This window comes from Coloeus monedula (genome assembly GCF_965178545.1).
Source record: "Coloeus monedula genome assembly, chromosome: 8".
In the NCBI taxonomy this organism is placed as follows: Eukaryota; Metazoa; Chordata; class Aves; order Passeriformes; family Corvidae; genus Coloeus; species Coloeus monedula.
In genome coordinates, this window is record NC_138788.1 from 28,127,888 (window position 1) to 28,155,085 (window position 27,198).

At 40.6% G+C, this 27,198-nt stretch overlaps 1 protein-coding gene across 1 annotated transcript in view; it reads right to left on the reverse strand.

Moving 5' to 3' along the window:
- LOC309575411 (VPS10 domain-containing receptor SorCS1-like) overlaps positions 1 to 27,198 on the reverse strand; it is a gene marked incomplete at both ends in the record, with an annotated part of 262,002 nt that overhangs the window by 166,929 nt on the left and 67,875 nt on the right. Inside the window, one exon of the mRNA XM_082285827.1 lies at positions 11,284 to 11,351. Coding sequence (XP_082141953.1) covers positions 11,284 to 11,351 — 68 coding nt within the window. The remainder of the gene's footprint in view (positions 1 to 11,283; positions 11,352 to 27,198) is intronic.

A 27,198-nucleotide genomic window follows, 5' to 3' on the forward strand; every position in this document is an offset into this window, starting at 1 on the left:
TACAGCAACAGGACGCAAATCTCCAAACCCCAGCCAGTATCCTGTTCTCTGAATCATGCAGCTCTCTCATATCACAGTAAGTTCATTCATACTCCTGCTCACTCAGATCACAAACTGGGCTGATTAACGCACAAAGAAACACTAAATAAGAAGTAGAATCCCTGTTCTGAATCCAGGGCCCTTTTGCTTCAATCAAACAAATTATTGTGTCGAGGAAGAAAAGCCAGGAGATTGAAAACAACTCCTCCAAGTCTCTCCTAAGGCAGCATTTTGCTTCCGAATGCTGTTGTGCATCATCTTAATAAAGCACTTAAGGAAATAAATCATAGGCTATTAAAACACTAGTGACATCACAGTTGCTTCTTTAAGCAACATCCACATCTTGGATTTACAATACATGTGTGCTGAGTAGCTGGTGGACTGTAAAGAAAAAATTAAAAAAAAGCATATTGGCTTCTTCCTTCTTTGGCTCCTTTACCAGAGATAAAGTCGACTGGGATTGTAATGTGCTTTTCTTACAAAAGAGTTAGCATTGTGAAAGCTGTTAACATACAGGGAGAGATTACAAAGAATAAGACCATTTACCTTTGAAAAGGGAGCACTTAGAAGGAAAATTTACTGAGGTCTTTGAGTTTCTTTCTTACTACCTTCACCGTGACTAGCCTCTAAATTTTATGCTGCCTCATAACAAGAGAGCACATCGTCACTCGAGCATTGGCAGGGAAGTGAAGAGAAATTATATTTCCACAATGCCTGTAGTCAGTGCACACTGCTCACAGCCAAAGGAGGTCAGAGTCCCTGCAAGCCACAGATGCGCTCACTGGAAAGGGCCAATAGTCTATAATTGAGATAACTTACATTTTTAACTAGATAATAATGTCATATGGCAAGCCATCAAAACTCATGTTTTGGGGCATAAGCTGATTCCTGCAGAAGAGCAAGAAAGAAAAGTTATCCAAGAGGTAGTAGGTTTCTTATTGAAAGTTTAACACTGGTAATAGCTGTCATTTATTGGGCACTGCTGGAGGCAGGCTAGGAAAAAAAGAATCTCCTTCTTGAAAACACTAGCAAGGAAAACTCATTTTGAGGAAGAACTGTGCAATAACTTCACATTCTTACCTACTCCACAGAATGGTGTTACTTTCACTTAGGCAGTCCTATCATGGAGTAAGGAGGAAAAGAAAGGCTCTTGTTCTGCCTCACTCACCTCACAGAAAACACAAGAACAGAGGAGCTGAAAAGTTACAAACACAATTAGGAAAAAAAAGCTTGTTCCATCTCTTCATAAAGGAAATAAAAATTTCATGTTGCTGCTACCTCGAGTGCTTTTCCCAGCAATGCCACACAGTCTGTGGTCATAAAACATCTTCTGTGGTAATTTTCCTTCCTTGGAAAGAGTTTAAAAGGACAGGTTTGGTTCTGATTTCTTACCCTTTTGCAAGGATTAGCCTCTGTTCAGGCAAAATCCAAACTAACAACATCGCATATTGGCCCAAAGATGACAATCCACCCTGCCTGCAAAGGCATACAAGGGTTTCTAACGCTTCTGTTAGGTATTGGAAGAGAATATAACAGACATCTGGCTTGGTAAAGCAGAGTTCAAATCTCTGTTAGACTTCACCCATGGATAGAGACTGTAGGCTTATGCAGCTGTGTCTCCACTCTCACTCTTCCAAGACGGGATTTTATTAGCCAGTTTAATCTAAAACTCTCAGCTCGTGTACTGTACATGGGCAGGTAACGTAACCCCACTACCCACACATGCCGTGGTGAAGAAGCTTGCCTAAAGCTGGATGTAGGAAGGCCAGGACTCAGAGCTGTCGCTCTCATTCCACAGCTCTAAACAGTGGAGAAATAAAGGAGACCAAAAATGCGTGGTTTTCTGCCTCCTCGATTGATCTTTTGGAGCTGACAATGTAAACACTTGAACTATCAGTAAGAAAACAGTGACTTGTTGATAAAACACAATGGGAGCTTAGAGCTGCCTAAAAATTCCTTTTATCTTGCTGTATTACAGAAGGGTAATTAAACAGACAGTTGTTCTGGCCTCCTATTTCCCTTTCAGGTTATTTGAAAAAGATTTTCTATTCAAATACAAAAAGACAATGCTGGCCTGATTTTGACTGCATCCCTTTTTCCCCAGAGGTTACAGAGCCCATCAGACTGGCAGCTGAATGCTGTGAAGACTGTAAAGCCTACAGCTTAACAAAAATCTCTCAGCAGCTCAAGACAGGCAGTCAGAGCCTGCTGGGGAAGACTGGCAGCTATTAATAAGCGACAAGGAACCTGCCATCTCTTCTGTCTGTGTCCTTTCCACCTGGCTTTGTTTCTCCCTAATATATGGGAAACACTTAGCACTCAGTTAACTCTGAGGGGGTGTCTCCTTTGTTCCTGTTCTGCCAACTGAAGAGAGAGCATCTTTGTAGCATTACAACTGTGAAAGAGAAAAAATCCTCCACTTTCATCAAAAGTAAATACTAACAGAAGTTCAGTAACAGAACAGAAGGTCTGTTTGGTTTTTTTAGTGCTGGATAGTGTAATCATATAAACCAATGGCCAACATTCAGCTGGTTTTCAGGAAAGCCAGTCTCAAGGTTCTGCTTGGCCTGACCTGAGCTGTGATCTGAGCCTTTGGTATGACAAAGAGGTACCTACGTGCCCAATTCATGGAGGAACCCACCACATTTTTATTCCAGTTCCATCCTATCCTGATTTGTCTTCTCAGCTGAGATACTTCAAGCAATCAAGAAAAAAGCTCTCAGGAACCAGGTGTGAAGAATCTATGTTTGGGCTTTCCCATCTGTACAGCAATTGAAGTTATTCAATTCTCCCTTCACTATGGGAAAACCAGGAAGTGGGGCTTTCTACCACAGAAAAGCTGAGATTGAGAGCAACCACCCAACTCCAGCAGCTCAGGCTTGAAGGAAAACCAGAAGAAAATTAACAAGAACACCTACACAGATATGTACCTAGCCATAAAATACAGCAGTAAAAGTACATTAGTAGAATGAACAACACACTTTCTGCAGGAAATTTGCCTTGGAGAAAGATCAGATATCAGTCTCTATCTCCTCATGAAGTCATTTAATGCACAATACATGTGGTGTTTCTGAATTTCTATTCCTTTTCAACTCAGCATCTCTCATAGATACTCCCATCTGTGTAGATTGCAAGATCACTGGAAAGAGATTTTATCTTCACACCCAACTACATAGCACACACTAAAATGCATGCTGGAAAAATTCATACAACTCTCTAGCAGAAGAAACTCATTTGGAGGATGGGGGAAATAATGGGTGAAAGGAGGGCTTTTTACCTCTCACTGGCAAAGCACAGTATCAGTTTAGAGCACATTACAAGTGATGTTCATAATCAAGAGGACATATCTTCCTCTGCCACTTAATGCATCCCGCCAGTGAAATGACTTGGAGTAATAGTAGCAGGAAGCTGCCAGACAGGAGTGAAAAGTTCCTGGATTCCCCCATGCCTCCTCCTATGTAAGGGAAACTTGAGCTGCAAATTAATTCCTTGCTCACCAGGAATCGAGGTGCCCCTTGGGTTGTCCCTGTCATACAAGGACAAATTTCCACAGTTCTGAGTACACAGAGGCCCTCAATGGTACAGCCTAATGACAAGGGCAAAATGACCCTTCCTTGCCCTAGCTGGGCCAGTGACATGCACAATACTCACTAACACTTCTGTCCACATGCAGATCTGGAGTCTCACCCAATAGCTTCAGCCTTCCTAAAGGACTCTGTTCCTTCCTACTGAACAGCTCATGCCTTGACGTCCTACTTACATACACACACACCCCTCCACAGGCATGGGAGCCACTGGCAGCATCACACTCAAAAGCCAGCTTTGCTATCATTATTGAAGACACAAGTTGATTAATTGCAAGCTTTATTTGTTCTTTTCCATTTTGCCGAATTATTATTTGGTAGGTCAGAGAAATCAGAAAAAAAAAAAGACACTTCCAAGCAAGCCCTTATGTTTCAATGTAAATGGTAGTCAGTTTATGCTGCACAACAAACATACCTTTGATACATATTTAAATATGCATTTTTACAGCACATCTTTTCCAGGTGCTTCACTAAGTCCTCCAAGAAAGACCTAATGACATATGGCTGGCTCTTTCTGCAGTAACAATAAACTTTGACTGTTTCCCTGGATAGTTCCTGAAGTGCAGATGCAAAAATATTTGGGACCTGGATCTGAAAACCTCAGAGTTCAGATCTCAAGCTAGTATAATGCATTCAACTGAACCAGCTCTCTGTTAACCCAAGCTAAGCCCCAAATACACTTTTTTCCTTTTGGTGATTAGTAGCGGACATATCCCTCTGAAGAGATGAGTACAATTTTACCCACCTCTGCAAAAGGACTGCATAGGTATGAAAGGAAAGGAAATATCAGAACACAAAGGGTGTTCTGCTTTCTGTTTATGAACTGGTAAGTACTGTGTGGTTTGTCTTTCTCCCTAGTCATCAGCTCCAGCCTAGCTTGTCTGCAGTTATTATACAGCCACAGCAGATGGATGAACCCTGTGGACCAGAACCAGAGACAGTTCTGTTTTACCAACATCATTTGAGCAAACAAGTGCAGCCTAGGAAACAGATATTGAAGTTCATCATCTAATTTTCAGGGTAAGAATGACAAAGTACATTTAAACACTGTATGCCTATAAAGTGGCATGAACATGGTGCATTTGTTACTTACAGTATACTGCTAATATATGTCAGTATTAATATTCATTATCTTGATTTACATGTTTCTTTCATGCAGAAAATGGATTTGGATTCTTTCTGATTTACTTGATAACACTCCTACATTTCATGACTGGCTGCAACAGAGAACACATTTTTAATAGGCTTAATAAATTTACATCATCATTAGCACTGAATATTTTATCCTCACAGAGCAGGGAGTGAGAAGCATATCACTAAATCCTCAACTGATAATATCAGGGTATGACTCTTCAAGCTAAGTTAAGGGAGAACTTACATGAGATTGATTAGACAAACATACATGATATGCCACAAAATGCAAAGGTTTTACTAGCCCTTTTTCTTTAGAGAATGTAAAACTGGTAAAATTCAATAAAATTTAAGTTTCCTGCTAAACTAAGCATCTGCTGTGGGTTGTTACCTAGGTAGGTCATTTGGGGGGGGGGGGGGGGTTGGGTGCACTTTTTGTTTGATTGGTTGGCAGTTCACCCTTCCCACCCTTCATCTTTCTTTGAGCTGGTTTTGATAACAGGAAGAACATCAAAGGAAACTTTGGCAACCAAGTAGAAGAGTTGGCTGTGCTAGAAATTTTTATTACTGTAAGTCACCAGGGTAAAATGAGCCCTCTCAGGTACAAAAATTGATAGCTATAGAAACTGTTAGGTCCCTAGGGGTCCTGATGGCTGAACAGGGTGCCCCCCCCCCCCCCCCCCAAGAAAAAGGCTGCACTGAGCTCCACACACAGGGCATAAAAATCCATGTTCTAAACCCACTTGCAGTGCAGGCAGATCTCCCACTGTGATCAAACCATATAAAGATACTGCTTCCTACAGGAACAGCTGAGTGTGCAAACCCATTCTTCGCTCCCCCAGACACCCTCCAGCATCTCTACACAGACCAGCCAGACGTTTCTACGTTTTCAGGAGAGAAAATAAAAAAAGGATTAAACCAAAAGACACAAGGAAATGTCATTGTTACAATTTCACTAAAGGCCCATAGGAGATAATGTAGCAGCATTTATCAAGTTCTGATATTCATTTAAGAAAAGTTACTTACACTGAGCAACTGGAACACTGTATTTATAGATAAAAGCCTTTCAAATAGACCTTTTCAAGTTCATTTTTCCCACAGAACTGCTGGCTAAAATGTGCTTAATGAGACTTTCCTTCCCCTCACTTTTTCAGTTCCTCTCATATGGATTTGCTTCTCCTACCTACTTCACCTGGAAGACCCTAACCTGCTGTTGCAGAGCACACTGTCACTAAGCCACACACTATGACCTTATTAGTGTGGCTCAGCAGGTAGAAGATAAATGTGAATTGAAAACAGTCAATCTGCAAAACAGAAGTAAAGAACCTGCATAAAAGGTCCAGGAGAATGATGAACACAATAACAGAATGTCATAGGTTAGCAAGCAGTAATGAGTATTTTGGACCAAACCACTACACTGACATAACCTAGAAATTCCCCTTAAAAGAAGTAAGCAAATGTGGACAAATATTCAAGTCTCCTGTTGCAAAAACTCTCTTGTCCAGAGAAGAAAATCTCCACAAACACATCGACAGTTCTGGGTGGCTACAGTTCTGATCTGCAGAGAGGGCAAGGAGCCAGGAAACTGCATGCAGAAATATCAACATGGGAGCCTTCAAAACACCTTTAGTATTTATAGCCACAGGGCTGGGGTCAACTCTGACTCTCCTCTGGATTACAACCCAAATTCCCTTCTTGAAAGGACAGAGCTGCAGGATGATGTGCAGTGGTGGTGGTGAAAGAAATGGATAACTAAACTGATGGAGGGGTTAAAAACAGCAGTTCAAGGTTAAACAAAATGGCCATGCAAAAGCTAGAAACAGAGGTAGAAACAGATCAATTTTAAGCTTTCCAAGAATGAAAAAAAACCAGAGCAACTATAAACAACCCCTGCTTTCCATATGGGAAATTAAATCTAGATCTACATGAAACGTAAGTATTTTTCAGTGTCCTTGAGATTTCTTTATGGCATATGTGCAGAAGCTTCCGTAATGCAGAAACCAGAAGCAGCGAAGGGCAGGTTGGAAGTAATAATTACTCCTGAACTGGGGAGCTCAGAGCTCAGGCAAAATGTTGGAGTGTCAAGATTACCATCAATAACTTCCAGAAGTAGCACAACAAAAGATTATGATTTAAAACACTCTCACACAAAGCAAACTCTACATCTTCCTAATTTCTGGCTGGAAAGGAAAGTTTAATTACTGTTATTTTTATACAAAGTTCCAGGAAATTACTCATTTCTGACCATATAAATACAGAGCTGTAAGAAGGCAAAGAGGTGAATGGCAGCACTCATGGTTTGACAGCCTCTCAAGGTCCTGAGGGAAAGTGTCGCTTATGCACATCTTTCCAAAGCATCATATTTACACAAACAGGAAAAGATTAGTCCTCCCACAGCTGTCTATAGCTCATGGGTACCATGTGCACTATTCTGACATTTTTATTTATTTGAAATGTAAGCTTATCTTACTCCAGTGGTAAAAAACATCTCCAAACTCTCACAGATTAATCCTCTTTTTGATCTGAGAGATATGTACAAGAGGAAGAGAAATAAATCCAATACACTCCAGTTAATTGCTCAGTGACAGATAATCTTTCCTCCTCCATTTTCTTTCTCTTCTATAAAAAGAATAACAAAAATTAAATAAAAAGTTCTCAACTAAAACTGCGGAAAAACCTGCTGAGAGGATAACAGCATAATTAAATTCAGGCCCAGCCTGATGCAAAATTTCATTTACCATGTACAGAAGCAGCAGTTCACCTGCCATACAAAGCTCAGTGCACACAGAGCCTAAACAATCTAGATAGATTCTCCCTGTCTCTTTCCTCTAACTGTATTTCATCCCCTCATGTCTGTCACCAGTGGTCTTTTAATTCATCAGTAGTTTTAGAAGGATGATCTCCATCTGTTAGTGTTGCAGCCAGCTGTAGTTAAACTGGCTGAAAAATAACAAAGAAAAGTAATCCTAGCAGGAAGTAATGTGTTTATAAAGAGGACAGATTCATATCCTGTAGGCAGTGGCACAGTTGGGTTATAGGTGGTTACAGTCCTATCAGTAAGACTGCTTACACCCAAGTACACTTTGGAATGACAGATGTGCTTATAACCAACTATTACATAAATGACTTGCGCCAGTGACATGTTTCTACAGCCCCTCATCAACCTTTTGAGAGCACACTCGGCACAGGAGGCAAGAGTGGTATTTCTTTGCTATGTATTCAAGACAGATTCCTCTTCAGTTGTGGGTACCTGCAGAACTACCTTTCTCCTCTGTCCTTCAGAAACAGAACTCCTGATATCAGAAAGCAAACCAGACATAAGATGATGTTTTCTTCCATTCCCCAGAATGAAACCCAGAGGCACGAAATAAATTGCAAGGTATGTTTCACCCCTTCTCTCAAACCTGTTTTTTTCCTATCCTTTTCAAACAAGCAGGGAGATTTAAATTAACATGTCACTTAAGCAGCCAGGAGGAGCAACAGCTAATAACTCTTCCAGGTATACAGAATAATAAGATATGCCCACCTCACCATCTCTTTCCATCGCATTAAGAACAGAGAAGCTGTCCCAGGATCCTCGTAGGCATAATTACCAGTGACCTGATGGCATGCCTGCGTGTTGAGGGGGGATCTAACAGCAGAGCCAGATGCAGGACAGAGCACAATGTAACCACCAAGGGCTTGTTTAAGGTCACAGGATAGAAAGAAACACAAAGAAGTGCACTGGCAGCTTCCAGAGCAGCCATTGAGCACTGAAGAGCCAATCACAAATAATGGAGCACTGGAAAGACAAGTGGGTTACTTCTGGTTTTCCAGCATTGCCCCGTTCAAAGCACTTGCCCAACGGTTCTGGATGGTTGGCCATGCAAATGCAATCAAGTCCTGAAAAGTGACATGTGCCAAGTGAAGCTGAGGGTTCAAAGTAAGACAAGGGGTTCCTCAAATAATTTATGGAATTCCTTGTTCTGAAATGTCACAGGTACTAAAAATTTTAACACACTCCGAAAGATATTGAGAAGGTCAGCTCATGGAATATTAATCCTCTGGTATATACTAAAACAGAAAGAAAATTATTCAGCTTCTCATAGACCTTACACTGAAGGTTGAGGATAACTTAAAGCTTAAGAATGAATGCTAGTATAGTACTAGAAGGAAGTGTCAGATATGATAATCATTTTCATATGGTCTTGGTGCCAGCCTGTTTGGGGACATCATGCGGGAGTTGCACACACCCTCAGCTTTGAGCCTCCCTGGGACCTGCAAAGCAGCTGCACAGCTCCTTATATCTCTCTCCAAGTCCTCTTTTCTCCTCTTGTCCCTCTCCTGCTCTGCTTGCCAGAGCTACCAGAGATTTAAATGACTAATGAATGCTTACCCCAATTAATATTTTGACATCTGGTCATCTTAGAAGCAGACCTGAAGAGAGCAGGCATAGAAACTGGGAAGAATAAACAGGAAAAGCAGTGTGATTTTCTCCCTGTTCTTTGCTACTGGCTGATGTACTCTTGGGGAAGATCATGCAAGAATCAAGAAACCATAAAATCCAAGAATTAGAACCAGGCTAATTTTATGGAATACTAAGATCATCAGGAGTGTGCAATTACTGGTGCTAAATAGACTGAGAATTGTTTTTCACAAAATACTCAGATTTTTACTTTTTCTCAGACTGTTTTTGGTAACAGAATTCCAAACTAGAGGAAACAATCATGCTATTCTTATGATGTTAATCACATTCTGACATTAGGACTGCCTGAGGTCAGGAAAAGTGCCCTGCACTCACTCTAGGACTGCTACACTGATGAGGTCCCAGCTATTTGTTACATTCTCCAGTGGCATCCACGCAATCCCTCCCTTTTTAATCAGGGCAAATTTTATGCCATTGTGGAATGCTCCACAGAAAGCAGAAACAGAAAAGAGCGTAAGGTCATCAGCACAGTTTTGTGCCGCATTCATACATCTCATCAGGAAGTGTGCTTTCCACTCTGATGTGGCTGCCCTAGTTTCAGTCAGAAAATAGTATCTCAACATAATTCTGCATCACATAAGCAGATCTTCAGCACTGTCAGCAATGGGGAAGGAGGTGTCTTTGCATGCTGAAATGCTACATCTTCTGCAATGACTGACAAAAGAGAGCTGAGTATTTCCCAGGGTGGAATGGCGTAGGGTAGTCAGAGAAAATGGAAATATTTTTCATATTTATGAATATTCTTTTTTAAAACCATTGAGAAATTAAACAAATCTAGCACAAACTCCCTTTAGAAAAACACTGCCAAAGCCACAGTCCTGAAAGACCCTTTATGTGTGCACACACCATAGTAAACACAAAGGAACAGAAAGTCATGGCAGCAAGGTGTATGAAAGAAAAGATTGATTAACTTCCCACAGAAGGATGAAAAACCATTTATTCAACCCCACAAAATACTAATACTTTTGAGTATTCCTGTTACTGCTCAGAATAAATCTTAGAAGTACTGTGTTTCTTTAAGTTTTAGTCTGTTTGTTTATTTTTGGGTTTATTTTTTCAGGCCAGGGGGTGAAGCAATAGCCCGAGTTCAGAATATCCTTCATATCAAGTCCCTCCTCTGTCATTCTATTAAAACCTGCTCAGCTCCTGAGCAAAAAGCTTATTTGTTCTACTTCTGACCCCAAATTCCCCCTTAGAAAAGAAAACCCCTTTCCTACACAAGTTTATTACAAGTTCGTTCTAACAAGAAGTTTTAGTTTCAAATACCCAAACTTTTCTTCTATCCTGCCAGTAGCCTATCCACCTTCATCGGTGACCTGCACACAAAACTCCTAAACTTCCCACCAAAGTTTCACAGATGAAACCATGAGAAAACCTCCCTTTCAGCTCATGAAAGTAGTACCAGGGATATATGAAAGAGGAAACACCTCTTAGATTAATTTTTCAGAGAAATAAAAATAGACACCATCTGCTCCCATTGAATCCAAATAACTGCCTTAAGAAATTGTTCACGGCCCAGCTCTTTCCTTTGGTTCACATGGTACATGATATGCTTTTAAATCATGAAAGTATCAAAACATTCCCTATAAATTGGTCCAGCAGTCAAGTTGACACAAGTGGAAATCAATTATCTAGTACTAATCCCATCAGTTCTAATCGACAGACGTTGAATACTCACTCATAGGTATTTCCCCCAGGCTCAGAAGCACTGGCTTTTCTTAAGGATCATTCGGGCAGACCAGCCATGAGATCCTTCATTATAAACAAGGACTTTAGGCTGCTCAGTTCTCCCAAAAGTAAACCAATTGGTTGATTTCAATCTGAGTAAGATGGGAAAGGGGAAATCAAAAGACAGCATAACCATGAAGTACCTTATCTAGCTGAAACAAGACAATCAGACTTCAGCTTTTTTGTCCTTGAGTATAAAGAAAAGGAGTGAGAGAGGGTTTAGCTAGAAACCTTTCAGCACATTTAAAGAAATCCAATTAATTTCAATAAAAGAATTGTATCAGGCTTTTCCTATTTAAGTAAGGTGGTAATTATTAACTCAATTTATCTCCGTACCTCCAAAGAGAGCTCTCTGTGATGCTTCCCAGGTTGTAGTCATACAGCTTTGTCAGAATTAGAATCACCTAAAGGCAAAAGAAGAAATCATGGTTAGTCTCAAACAATTACAATCTCACAGAACTGAAATGACCCCGGGGAGGGCTTAGGATTCCTTTAATGGGTGCTTAACATAATTGAATGAATAGTTAAAAGCATTTGCCTAAACTGACATGGAAAGAATTTGCAGAGATACATGTTGAGCCAATTGGACCTTTTTTTGTTCAGTTCCTCTGCAGGACATCACCAGCAGGTTCCTCCCTTAACCCAAAGAGGCAGAGTGCAGTGGGAATGAGTTCAGACCTAGACAAAGCTTCAGGATAGAAGACAAGATCTCGTATGCAGTAGAAATAGTGATTATTTCCTGCTCTGTTTCACAGACACAGAAGCTGCTGATCCTTTCCACAGCTGTGGTGCACAGATAACCCACTGGCCTGTCTCCAGTCAAACACTTTCTGGGTGCAGCAGATGATTTGACACAAGCAAATGATCACCAATTTTGACTTGGGAGACCCAGCCTGGACATCAGGAAAACACTCAATAAGGATAATAGTTCAACACTGGGACAGACTACCCAGAACATCTGTAAAGCCTCCATGCTTGGAGTTTCTTAACACCTGGCTAGACAAAGTCATGGCTGACCTGACAGCTGGTGATAACACTGCCTCGAGTAAGAGGTTGAACTGTGGACCTCCAAATATCTGTAACAACCAGTGTTTCTACAACTCCAGTGAAAAGTTTTAGGTTCAGACAGAATGGAAGTGTTTCCAAGTTTATGACTTTCATTAGCTCTTTTGATAAACAGCTTTTCCCTCCTGCCAAAACAGGCACTTCCAGAATAAAATTATCTTACCGGGGGAGGAAAGCAATTTTAGCAAAAAGAATTTCCAGCAAAAGATTTCAGCCCGCTCTTTTGTTAGTGTCTTCAAAAAATAATTTCTGACTTTAAAGATGATGGGCTTCTTTAACAAGATTTACATTTGGGACAAACTACCAGACCATTACTATTGCTACTAATTTATTTTGTGTGTCTCCCTCCAGGTGACTGTATATCTTATCCTCCTCCCTATCCCATTAAAACCGCAGTAAATTAGAGACCCAACTCTCATCTGACAAAACCTCTGATCTATATACCTCTTACTATTTTCAGCCTGGGTTCCTAAGAAATGAGGCTCACAGACACACAATCCCCTGGTCCCTGGATAAAATTGCCAACTTCAACCAGTTTGGCAGAGCAGCAAAGGACTGTAGGAATTTCAGTGCCCATCAGCCCAGTGCCAGCTGGCACAGGAATTGCCACATGGGGAGGAACAGACCTCACCACTGCCTTTTCCAAAGCCAACAGCCCATCTACCTCTTACACACCAATAGCTCTGAAACAGCCATAATGGGAATTGTCTCCTTCCAATACGCTCAGCATGTGGGACAGCAGAAAGAGCTGACGTGGGAGCTAAGGGAGCACAGTTACTGCAAGAGAGGAAGGCACAGGGGGCAGAGAACACACCTCTGACAAGACATCTCTTTCTACAGCACAAATCCCAAATCACTCTTAGCATGGAGAAGGGCTGCCCAGAGCATTTCGTATCTGCACGAGCACAACTCACGTGCAGCTCATGGGGAAACTCATACAACAGCCACAATCCCCCTCTGCTCCCCAGGGCGCCCTGACTCGGACATCCCCTCTGCTCTCCAAAACTCCAGTGCTGGCAGGGAGGAGCTTCCCGCTCTCCTGGCAGGTCCCTCTTTGAAGAGTCAGCCAAGATGGGAAGGCCCAGCTGAGGCAGAAGCCAGAGCCGGCGTGGGCACAGGTTCTATGCCAAGGCTTGCGTGAATCAGGGTTTTTAAGTCCTAAATTTCAAACTCCACCCTCCCAGGAATGCTTATCAATGACAACAGGGCAGCTGTCTGCTCCAGATACAGAGCTGTGTCACTGCCACCCCTCACAGCACCCTCTGAACACGTCTGCAAATCCCCTACTTAGCAAGTACATAAAAATCAAGAGGGGAAGATGAAGGAAGGGGAGGGGGTGTGCACATAAAGCCTTTGTGATTAACAACCCCCTGAAAGGTGGCAGTGAGCTCCACGATGTTCAATGCCAGCCTGTTTGGGGACATCATGCGGGAGTTGCACACACCCTCGGCTTTGAGCCTCCCTGGGACCTGCAAAGCAGCTGCACAGCTCCTTATATCTCTCTCCAAGTCCTCTTTTCTCCTCTTGTCCCTCTCCTGCTCTGCTTGCCAGAGCTACCAGAGATTTAAGTGACTAATGAATGTTTACCCCAATTAATATTTTGACATCTGGTCGTCCTAGAAGCAGACCTGAAGAGAGCAGGCATAGAAACTGGGAAGAATAAACAGGAAAAGCAGTGTGATTTTCTCCCTGTTCTTTGCTACTGGCTGATGTACTCTTGGGGAAGATCATACAAGAATCAAGAAACTGTAAAATCCAAGAATTAGAACCAGGCTAATTTTATGGAATACTGAGATCATCAGGAGTGTGCAATTACTGGTGCTAATTAGACTGAGAATTATTTTTCATAAAATACTCAGATTTTTACTTTTTTCAAGTTGAGGAAAATTTACAAATCTTAAAACAGCCATGAAAGAAAACTCCATTGAAAATTTTAATCTCATCATTTGAGGGAAGAAAAATTGTAACTGTCATCCCAAAAAGAATATGAAATGAAAAAAAAAAAAAAATTAAAAGTGCCAATAGGAGAAATCAAAATATTTCCCCTCAAGAGGGCCGAAATGTCTCTTTTGTTCTTTTTTCTTCCTTGAGAAATTTCAGTAAAATACACACAATCTTAAAGTTCTGTAGTTCTCTTGGAACTGATGGGGGAAGAAAGCCAGCTGCATTCCATCACAACTCTTTGACAGAGCTCTAACAACCCTCCTGCAGAGGCATCCCTGGACCCATCCAAACATGCATGTCAGCTACTGACTAGCTACATCAAGAACCCTAAGCAATATTGTTATATCCTGACATTTTAGTAAATTTAGGATAAAATCTTAGCATTTACCATTCCTAAGATAATATCTGTATTTGACACCATGCTGTGGCATACACATGCACCAGCTTCTGGATTAAGAGCTTAGGTATCTCTACTTGGTGCAGATACCCTACTACAAAAACATGTGAGAGCTTTTCTGTCAGAAGCTTTTTAATTTTTGAGAATCTGTATCAGCTGCCAAATCTCTTTAAGATTATCCATGGTTTCAGCAGCCTCCTTGTGTCATTTACTATGGTTCAAATACCAGTAATAAATCTGCTCAAGCATATATGTACAAAAGAAATGAATCATTGGGCAGAAAATTAGTTATTTCTGCCCTAGAAGTCACTCTTCTTTTTTCCCCATTGTAATGATACTTGAGTAACCTATTCAAGGCCATGATTTTTGATATATTTACTTTTTCAGAAATCATTTTTCTCCTTTGCTGTTCTCATTTCTTTGTTATTTAGCCTGCAAAGGTTAGTTCATGTTTAAGATTGTTTCTTTGTTTTTTTTTCCCCCACCCTCTGTGGCTGTCACTGTGTAGTACTGAGGAACCTAATGAACAGAGACATGCATATTATGTTGTTCTAAATGTCAGAATAGGGGCTGTGAAGAAGCACAGTAATGAAATGAAAATAGTCTCTCGCCTTTTCTTCATTTCTTGCCTTGTTTTTGCTTTCTGGGACTGTGTGTTTTTCTCCCTTTTTTACCACTTACCAATCAATGCAAGCTAACAAGAGCAAGAAGCAAAAAACCAAGCAAACTAGAAATAGAATGAAAAGGAGCTAAAAATCCAGTCTTATTCCAGCTCTGCTGTGAATACAGATAACTCTTCCTCTTGCATAGAAATACAAGGTTTCAGAAAGTCTGTTATTCATTAGGATCAGCACTTGAAGTGGATTATTCTGCCATAGCAGGTGGGAAAGAGGAGAGACAAAAGTTTATCACTTCTGCACTGACAGCTCAGAGCAGAAGATATTTGATCTTGTGTTTACCACATCCCCAGTGAATACACCTACCAGGAGACAGAGCACTAAAAATGGTTTCAGTTACATACAAAGTGCAAGAAACAGACACCTGGGAAGACAGACTGACAAAAGAGGTACTTAAACCTGGCCCATCATTTCCTAAAGGAAATCAGTCCCCAGTGGCTATTCTAGGAAGGAGCAGGCATTTGCACCTTGGACACCATCATGTCTTTCTTCAAACCATAAGAGCATTTTCAAAGAAAACCTACTTTGTTAATCACTCCTAACCTGTACTGCTTTTTGAGACTTGGGATGTGAAGGACCATCTATAGGTTCCAAAACATAAATCAGTGTCTGGGAAGAAGAGACTTCCCTGTGAACTTGCCAGGTTAGTCCCTAAGAGGATCTTTGCTATCACAGGAGAAATTCTAGGGCAAACAGGGTTAAATTTTTCCCAGACCTACCTTGGCTTATGACCAACTGATCCACTCTCTCATCATATCCTTCCATGAACTTCTGACCCGGGTTTACACCTGGCTGAGATCTTTGTCTTGACCCTGTTTTCAGCTACTCTGTAAATACTTCTAGCAAGGCTCCCTCAGGATATCAGCCAGAGTTTGTCCTTTACTGCAGTGCAAGTTCCAAATGTAATTAAATGGTTACATTTAAACTGACTTTTCTCCCCTGGCAAAAACTATTTCTCTCATCAAACAGTGCTGAACTAACTGGCCAGGAAGGTGGTGAAAGTCTGCACACTGCTACTGATCAGGTTCATAACAAACTGGGAAGGAAGTGACAGGCTGCACTCTGTGCCCATGTAACTCATCTGGGGTCATGACGTGTGTCCTCAAAGCAAATCAGCCACAGCTACACAGAATCCAGCACTGAGGAACTCTCAGCACACTGGGGCAGGCAGCTGTAACACTCCCCAATGCTCACTGACCATGGCAAATTTACTCCTGGGAATGCTGCAGGAGTACCATGTCAAAAGATGTCCATACTCATTCAAGCCCAGCTGAACAAGGACAGGGACTACAACCATCACTGTGTTCAAGGTTTGATCACCATTATTAAAGACCCACGACACAACCTGGTCTGTGATAATCCAACTCAAGTTCATTTACACCAACACAGCTCTTCAATAAATTTTATCAGAGGTACTCCCCTCACTACCCCCAGGCCCTCTCAGCAAGTACTTCCCACCTTACACAGCACAACAGGGTCTAAATTCATAACAAACACTTTCATGGCTTTGTAGTGATAATATTTTCTTCAAACAGAACATCACCATCAAATTTCTAAAGGTGTTCACTGTAGCTTCTTGGGCCCTGAATTTTACAATGTTACCTCTAGACTGACCTAACCCTGTGCCAGAAAGATGGCCCCTACATGGGGGCCTTGAATCCTACAGGATTCAAATGCTGATTTCAAATCACAGTAGGCTTTCCTTTTGAAGGCAAAACCAGAACTTCTGCTTTAATGTTTTCAGACTTTGATGCTTTACATGTAGTTTTGCATGCATTTCAGTCAAGGCTGAAGCTGTCCTGGGATAATCCACAGCACTAAAACCATGTATTTATTAGTCTACTTTCCCCGACTTGCACACCATCAGCTCTCAGCATGAGCTGAGCACAGCCTGCTCATCAACATTTTGTTGGAATCATTTGGAAGTGGTATTTTTGATAAAGTATTTCTAGTACTTGATTTCTAGCCACTTACAGCAGCTTTCTGAATCAGCTTCTTGTGAGGACTGCAGATGTGGTGATCAGACATCTCCTTTCGACCACTGAAACCCCAGGAGAAAAAAAAAAGGAAGGTTCCCCTGCACCCTGCCACCCTCGCAACCCAAAGAAAACCTTGAGGATGCTATTTTGTCCTGACTCCTTATCCAGAACCATGCATTTTAACATCTCAAGCTGCTATCTTCTATGCCTTGGGAGCATATTAATTTCCAGCATAAGAGAACTGACCTGAGTCTTCGTAACTCCACCTTTAGGTCTGTATTAGAACTAGTAACATAGCAGAAAGCATCCACTTTCAGTCACGTGCCAGCTCCACACTCTGCACTACAAGCTGATCTTCAGGATGTGCCACAGCTTCAGGAAAGAACAGTTGCAACAGTCTTCCCTCTCCTGTGGTGCTTTCCACTCATGCAAGGAGCATGCAACCCTTCTGGGACTCAGCACACGTGCAGTTTTGCTGCTCTGCTGTTACCAGCTGAAAAGGTTTAGTCATAGGCACTGCCTCCCATAGAGACAGGCAGTCTGCAACATAACTCATTTGTTAATAAAGTATTGCAATATTTTACATACAGCTATGTAAAAAATGGTAGCTAGATTTAATGGTGTAAATACATTTGCAAGACTCTCCTGATGAAACAGTCACGCTGCCATCTAATTGGGAAGAGAGAAACACATATCCAGGCACAATCAAGACAGTTTAAGTACACCTCAATGTGCAGTGATCCATGAATCCCTTATTAAACTCTAGAGATCCTTTCCATCGCCTACTTAACAGGAACGTAAGTCAATAACAAAGAAGCACTAAATTAAGTTTTCACAAGCTTGCTGGTCTGCTAAAATTGAGCAGGAAACTAAAAGATTTGAAGCTTTTCTATGCATTATGCGTTAATAAACCATCATTCTCAGGATGCTGTGCTTGAGAGTGTGCACATTCAAAAACTGGAAATAATTGGGCAGCTATCTGTTCCCTTCTTAATCTCTGCTTTCCCAATATCACCCAGAACCCTGGGACTGTAAATAAGGGGGAACACAACCAGAACACAGAAATATTCTCAATGAACTGTTTGGTGAGACAGCTACAGGAGGAAATGTTTTCAAATAAATTCACAAATAAGCCTGAATAATTCACGACTGAGAATTTTACAGGCTGCTCATGAATAAAAAAAAAAAAAAAACCACCAAATTTGAGAGAACTCATTATTTGGGGCAAATTATACAAATCTTATTCTTCCTATTATTTTTAGCAACTTTGTGCCAGCCAGCAGTATCAGGGACTCTATCAAGTACTCTAGTAGCAAGAACTATAGAGTCATGAAGACTTTTGTGATTTGCTTTCCACATGGACTGCAGATCAACAGGGGTGCAATGATAGAGGAGGACAACCACATGGTTACACAGCTAAACTACCAACTCTCCATTTCTGTCTCTGTTACAAAGAACCCATAAAGTAAAATTCCTTCATTCTTCTGCATCTACCAATGAACTGAAAAAAAGGCCTGATATTGTCCCCCATCCCACCTGTGGCACAAGCGACAGAAGTTTAGAGAGAAAGCATTAAAAATTGTCCATGTAGAGGGTGGCTCTTCCCCTCAATAACTTCCAGAATCAGCAGATTACACTCTTCCTAATTCAAAAACTATTGCGATTATTGTGCCTAATAATAAAGGATCAGAGAGAGCTATCAAGGATGATCAAATATGTGGAATGGCCTTTTTTTTAGTGAGAAATTACTCCAACTATCAATCCAAGAAAGAGACAAAGGAGATATGAAAGACATCTGTAAAGTCATGAGTGTACTGAATTTACTATTCACTAGTTTCCAGCATACAGGACCAAGCAAAACTGGGAGTTTAAAAATATTATGTATATATGAGTAGGGAAGGTCATTCCCACTGCATTTTGTGGATACTGAAAATTTACTATAAGCCCAAGGGGAGACAGAAGTTCAGGGAAAAAAATGTGGATTGAGGTCAGTTAAATAACACTGTATGTAGCAATGTTTGTGCAAGTTTTCCCAGGTATACAATTTTAGCCACTTAGAGTGAATATGGCCAATTCTTTTGCTCTTATAGCTATCATCATAGGTAGCTTTAGGACTCATGAACTTATATAAATTTGTTTATAGTTATTCCTATCTTCACATCTATAAAAACCACCTGTAGGCCAGAAATTCAGTGTTTGCCAAACACAGATACCAGTACCTCCTTTCTTAATCTTGTATAATTCAATCAGCAGAGCAAGATGCATGGCAGTTTCTATTATACCCAGCTTACAGGGGTCCCTGGCATGGTGACAACTTTTAGAATAGACAGCAACACAAATTACTATAAAGAGAGGTAAAATATGGCATCCTTCTCCCTCAAACCTTTTAAAGATGGTCCCAGTCTTCATGCCTGTCATCAGGATGAAACAGAAATTCGTTACAGCCTGAAAAGAATTTAAAATACTGCCACCACCAAAGCAGAGAGAAGGAAACTGTAATAGCTAAAGCCCAAAGGTCAGGACACTGAGTTACTGCTTCTCCTGGCTTTGAAAAGGACCTAAACTTAGGCCTATCACATTCCAGAAAAACACCTTGGCCACTGACATGCTGATTAACTTAAAAAGTGGAATTAATTCCCTGCTCTGAGTCCTTTTTTTCCACACTGAAATCCCCTTTCACAAATTCCCCTTCCATTCAATAAGAATGTGCTTCATGGAAATATTCCTGAGCAGCTCCAAACATGATTAACTAAACCAAAAAACCAAACACAAACCCAATAAATTAAAAGAAGCAAAAGGACAATCTAGGGAGTAAATTATTGTAGGAAAAAAAACCCCAAAACAAGAGATACTTGGGTTTCTAAGCAAATGTAATAACCAAATTTCTTCCAGTGGCAGAATTAGGCAGGAAAGATGGGAAGGAGGACAAAAACAATGGAATAGACATCCTGTCATCTTGAAATGTTTTAATACAAAGGCAAATAATTATGAAAGAGACATGGTTTCATTTCAGAAGACAAAAGCTGGTACAGAGAGAATCGATTACACACTATAATTGCATTGACGCTTAAAAGCCATTAGCATGAGAGCCCTGTGCATGTTTCAGAAGGGAAATGCAGTCTTCTGTTTATTCATGTCACTGAATACCCACACAGGCCTTTAGGGGATTATTTCAGAATTAAGACCAGAGGAGGGTAAAGCCCTAAACTACTTGGAAAGAAAATTCTTCTCTTATGCCCCATTATATTCACTGCCAATCAGCAGCTTGTGCTTAAACATGCAGTCACTGCCAGTGATTTGGAGTGGACACCCAGAAAGGGTGGAAGGGTCAAGTGGAGAAAAGCAGTTTGCTGTTCTGTGCCTGGCCTGCTCCTGGCTTGCTATTGAAACACTCAGAAACATTCCAGAGGCTCCAGGCTTTGCCAAAGGACAAAGATTTCAAGTGCTGAGAAACCGCTTCTGAAGGAAGTTTGGAAAGCCAGCAGATCTACAAGTAAAAACTTGCTTCTGAGGAGTTTCTCAGACACCTGATCACATCTGCAAACTAGGACTGCAGCATAGCCAGTGGCAGCTAAAACACAGCAGCACACAACATTCAGAAAAACAGAGAATATGCAAGAAAAGACTTTATGAAAATATGCCAGTTAGCCACTAGGATCCTACTTTGTAAGTTGTATTTATGGTGGTGCCTTTCTGGTTAAGACCTAGAAGTTCCTAAAGGATTTAGAAATACCCATGAATTCCAAACACACAGAGATTTTCCCCAGACCAGTAATCCAAGCCTCTACTTGAACATATTTACCCAACTCTGAAGAAAGCATGAAGAGGAAAAATAGCCCAAAAAGCAACCAAGGTGAGAAAGGCTGAAGATACTTATCCTTGGGAAAAGAACCCTGTCCCGGGGGAAAGACTGGGGGTGGGGAATATACACAATCAAAAACCTGGGATTTATGCAACATCCAGATTGTTTATTCTGGAGCTCACTACAGAATATAACAGTGAAAAATTAGCATTCAATGAACAATTTATTTAGCACTTTACTATTGTTTCAACAAATCACTTTCATGAAAGCGTTGTGTATTGAAGCAATAAATCACTGTTTAGCACTCTGGCACAAGCAAAAGATAATACCTGACAGTATTATTGAGTGATGTTGCATGGCCACAAGGCAACTACAACAGAGATAAGGATGATATCCTTAAATAATAGACTACCTTTCTCCCACTCCAGGGGAGAAATTGGATCTTTAAGGTAAAACTTTCATCCTGGGGCAGCAGAGGTAGTGAAACTTAAGACCGTAAGGTGCCTTTTGTCTTTAGGTCACAAAAGTGTCCAGAAAACATTAATTGATCACTCCTTACAAGAGCTCTGTGATGTAAGTTGGTTTTATTACAAACATCAAGCATAGAAAGCTCAGGAGAGTTTGTTACGGGAGGTAGGGTGGGAATACTTACTCTGATGAACCCCTTGGTCTTCATGCTTGAAATCATTCTTCCTGTCCTCTAACAGGGTAAGAGGTGGCTTCATAAGATCCTGACCTGCTCTGATGTTAAGTCACAGCTTCCCCCCTGCCTAGCTCTAAAAGGACATGAGCCAAAGCTTTCTATTCCCCTTCTTGTAATCCTACTGGATTTTGCATCCACCCATAACATAGATTTCTCTGACTAATCTTCAGTGAGTGATGAACAACACTACATTAAAATACACAAGGTATGTTTTTCAGAAACTGAGAAAACAAACAAGTCTGGTGTAAAGGTGATTTTTATTCTGCACAGTCTTTTGCCGCACTGTGCTGGGGACATTTATTCTTCCAAACACCTGTTCATCCAAAAACACTCTCTACCATTCCCTATGCATCTTACACTTAAAAATGATAATAAAATGCATCACCATTGACAAACTTGGTAGGTCTCATCTTATGGCAACCTCCTGTTAATGGACTTAAATTAGAAATTAATTTGGCTCAGGCCTAAGATTCAGAAAGTGCCTTATGAGCTCTCTGGATGCCAACACTAACTTAGTGACTTGTTACCCCTCAATAGTGATAGGAAGAGAGGATGAAAAATCAAGCCCTTGTGTTCTCAGCTTCTCCCAAATCAGCAGATATCTCAGGGCCAAATTCAGCACAATACTTACTTTGTGTGTTAATCACATGAACAACAACACAAAGCAAGAATTTAGTGCACTTGGTATGCCATGAACAAATAAGACAAACCACCCATTCAGCTTGAACTCACTGGTCTCCACAGGCCAGGAAATAGGAGGAATTAGAGTAACACATGGCTTTCTAGTGTCTCCTTGCTCTAGAAAGAGACAGGGCAGAAGGTAAGGACAACTAACCTTAACTAATTAGATGTCTTTATTACTGAAAATTGGATCACTCCAAAACTCCAGAGGAGTGAGCCCAGTCTCAAACAGATATTTCAATCATCACTGAGTACATTTTGCCATTTGACAAATTATTATATATGCCTGATTAGATAAGAGAAGTTCCACAGTTCCCTGCATTCTTCCACCCACTCCAGCTGCAACAAAATATGCCATCAGCAGCTCTGTATTCATACTGGAAGGCATCCTGAGACCAGTTATAATGGAAAGGTCGTATTTTCCAAGCTGTTTATAGACAGTAATTTGTAAAGCTGTAACGTCACATGTTGTCAATAATTCAAGGTGGGAAATTTAAACAGTTAATAGATCATCAATTCTTCACTTTCCCACCTTATCTCTTTCTCCCCAAGGAGCTGTTAAACCATGCTTCATCAGGGCATATTCCTTGAACCTCAGACTCAAAGGTTTCATTTGTTTATGGAAAGAAACTTAGGATGGTAAGATGTGAGTAATCCCATAACAGGCACCCAGGGATCATAACAGACATAAAGTGCACATTTCAGACTTGGGATATAAATTGCTGTTAAAGGTCTATTCTCACTGGGACTCTATATTCTATAAAACAGGTTGATGCTGTCAGAATGAAAACTGTTGCGTTTTAGCAAAGAGAAGAGGATTTAGTCAAAACAACTTGTTAAATTAAGATACATACAAACTAAGATCCTTCCCCCAGTTCTTTTTGGGGATAAAAACAAACCAACCAGACACACAAAACCCTGTCATCAACAAATGAATTACAGGTTATTTCTTTTTTTCTTCGCACTACCCCCATCCAATTTACAGCCACCAGCTAAAGACAAAACAGCTCCCATGGGTGTCATCAACTCTGGCAGCAAGGCAGGGCAGGACTAGGAACAAGCACAAGCACCAATGTAATGACAGTGTAAGGGGTTTGCACCTTGGAAAGCTGCACCCATCTGTTGCTGCATTCCCACCTGGGATCCCCATGAAATTTCTTTCAGCAAAACAACCTTTGGGAAACTGAGAACATCCACTGACCTGCAGCACTGATGGAAACTTCCTCAGGAAGGAGATCACACAAAGCTTCAAGCTGCATGTTCACATTCTCACAGAAAAACTGAAATTGTGGCTATTATGTCAAAGTATGTCCAACAGAAGTGAATTATTCCATGTTGTAATCAGCCATACTATTTATAACTAACATATGTAAGACAATACATTTAGCAGCACAGTGGCCAAAATGACAGTCCCCTCAAGCTTAAAAAAATTTCAAAAAATCAAGGTTTTTATTCTTTAGAAAGTCCTTTATTGCTCTCTACACCTTTCCTTCCCCTTAAAACTTGAGTCTTATATTTCCTTTGCTAGAGTTTTAAGTATGTTTGCTGCCTCCTACTTATAAAATAAAAAGAAAGACACATGTCTGCTGGCTGCAGAGGGTTCATCTCTTAAAGTTAGGGGGCAGGACAGTAACTTGGACTTCACATCTCCTCTTTCCACTGGCACATATTTTATCAAGAAGCCACCTCAAAAGGAGGGGAAAGTCAAAGTATATTACAAACCAATGCACAAAAATCTTATTAACCCACTAAGATGTGTGACTAAGTTCCTATTATCTGAAGGATAAAAAACCTAAGCTGCCTTCTGCCTATATCCTCAAGGCTTTGGCAGAACACACAGGAAAGGCATGTCCCAAGTGACTGGTGAACTTCATTTTTGCTCCTTCTCTTCCTCATTCACTGTCAAGTGAGATATAAGAGGAGATATTTTTCTATATATAAACTACCTCAGTTCAGCATTTTCATGTGGTGTTTTGGGATTAGAGAAGCCAAGTCAGTTCCTGACTTCCTCTCTCAGCATTGGGCAAAAACCAAAAGACAAAAGGCTACTGAGTAGAAGCCCATTACCAGAACTGCAACACCCAAACCACTGACCATTTTTTGTAACATCTGACCAGTGCTGTCATCCAGGTCCAACAGTGATGATTAAAATCATCCTGTGGAAGCAGATGTCCTTCAGACTTCAAACATTATATGAAAACAGCACTGGTTTGATCATTCCCTCTAGTGAGAGTACTTTTGATACCTAAAAGAAACCCCAAAACTCTCTTACATTAAACAAAAGCATACCAACACATGGGAGCAAGGAGGATTTCTTTATTGGGTGTCATCTTAACCCCAGAACTAACCCACACACATCCCAATCTCCCTGATGGTTTTGCCATATACCCCTTATTGAGCTTGTTAAAAATGAAAAACTATGTACTAACTGTCATTTTCAAAATTCCTATAACTTGAGAAAAATTTATATTACTTCTTGCCAGCAAAACTAACCACCCTTCCTGAAGTGTGTAGCACAGAAAAATGGCAAATTCTTCTCAATACACTGCAGGGAAATGTATTCTTTCATCAACTGTATCAAATGCAACAGTGAAAGCTGGAGAAAATCTATTTTGAGTTCTTCTCAGAAATTCAAACTCTAATAAAAACCTTTTAGACTGAAAACTTGGGGTTTCAGGATTTCTGGGTATTCTTCCACAGCTTGTTAACATTACAGAAATAACACCCTACAGATACAGAAGTACTGATTTCCAAACTCTATGGGCGAGAGTAATCCCCAGAAGTCTAACAAGGGATTCAAATACTTGAAGCTCTGGCAAGTCACAGATAATCTGGGAGCACTAGAGAGCATTGGCTTAGAGATTTAATTTCAGAAGCACTCAACAGTTTGAAAATAATTTTTGTACTCTCAGGTACTCCCTTCCTACAAAAAAACCCCCTTCATTTCCGAGTGCAAACCTGCAGCAAAATAGGCATCTCTCCTACTTAGACATTTCTGCTTTTTCAGCATTGCATTCCCAAATTTTAGTCCACTGATCTTTCCACTCACCAACAGCAAATCAATCTGCCCTTGCCCTAGACTAAGAAGGGGTTTAGAGACCTGAATTCTTCCCAAAAGCTGGACACTGCTTCCATACCTCTCTCATCTGCATGCCATTACACCCAAAACACACTAGAGAAAGAGCATGGATTCATTTGTTATAACTGAGACTCCCCCTTAAGTAATTTCTGAAGGAAACTTTCAGCCCTGTCACCAGTTCACTGACCCGTCTAAATTTGTCTTACACTTACAGTCAGCCATTTATCAAGACAGGTATGAAATGAAGCTTTACATACCATTCCCTTTGACTTACGTTTTACATTTGACACATGTGCCTCCAGGGGAGCACATACCACTTTTTCCCCACCATCTCATCTGCTTGCTCAACACCTGTCCTCAAGGAGAGTGATATTTCTGTATTTCTGCCTTAAAGCCACACCAGCTTTAAGGCCTTATGTAAGAAAAATATTCTCATAATTTCACCTACCACCTTTATCCTCAGCTGCTTGTTCCATTTATATCAGTAAAGAAAGTAGATTATTAGCCTTTATGCTTGGCTTGCCATTAATCAAACAGCTCAGTGTCGTACCATAAGCACCACCAGCAGTTCATATTCCCCAAAAAGACTGAAGAGGGAAGAAATAACCTGGTATCACTTGATGTACTTCCAGTGGAGCACCAATAATTTCAATCAATTGCAGATACCATTTAGGGAAGACAAAACATTTCCAGGAATTCTTCCAATGGGAATAGTGCACTCCGAGGAACAGATCTTCAGCCAGTGGAAAGCAGCAGAACATGAGGAATTATTGCCTGCAACTTCCTTCAATGAAAGATTTGCCTCACTAGGAAACAAACACAGCTGGGAAAACCCAAACAAAAAATGAAGTAGGCAAGGGCTGCAACTGTTGCCCCCATTTGCTCTAAGCTCAGGAGCCCCGAAAAATAGGTTTTTTTGTAGGAAGCTCAGCTCTCCAAGGGCTTTCCCTTACTATTTTTCTCCTGCAGAGACAGTTTCATGCATACATTTGAAGGCTACCCCCCAAACTGAAGAAAAGAAATTCTGTTAGCACTGAGCTTTATCTGTCAAGAAACTAATGAAAGCCACTTCCTAATTTGAAAAGGACAACACTGATGCTATTTGCGCCATGCTCACAAAAACCACATAACTCAGAGTGGCAAGTGTCTGGGTAAGCAACACTGCATGTTACCCTTCACTGCAAAAACACTCCCTCAATTTTATCACTGGCCTTGCAGTATCTGCTGTACTAAAGATGTAGCTGATGCTACAAGAGGGGCTTATGTGCAATTTTATGAAATAAAAAAAAACTTGCTTTCCCATTTTTGTTAAAAATTCAGAAACTATCCCTAAACAACAAAGCATATACACCTTTCATCTGGAAAGAGTCTCATGAACTTGTAAGTTGTCATTATGATTTTTCCTCAACTGTGAAGATATAATACCAAGACACAGCATTACCAGACAGTGGCTTCTCTTTTTAATGGGGTAAGTTACAACCAGTGTGAAAAGGTATCAGCTCTACAGATTTAGTTATGACAACCAAAACCAAAATTCAGTTCTCCGTAATGAGCCTCCTATCACTTTAAAAGGGTTTATCACTGTACCAATGCATCTAAAGATTGAAGACTACTCAATTGAAACTCACTGACATGTCATTAAACCAGTAAAATCTTTCCATAAAAACTGTCTTATCCTTTTTAAGCCAGTTTCTTCTTCAATAGGAAAAAGAATGTTAAGCATTTTAGAAGATGATTAAAACAAAACCAAGCTGAAAAATAAAAATGTCACATTGTTTCCCAAAGAAAGAACCCCGGTCCTCTGGCTTTAATTTCCTACATAGAGAAAATACGTTATTTAATGTTATCTCCATGTTAAATTTGAAAAGGTGCTGCAAATACCAGCACAAAATGAACCAGAACATTTTGCTGGAAAAGAAGCAGA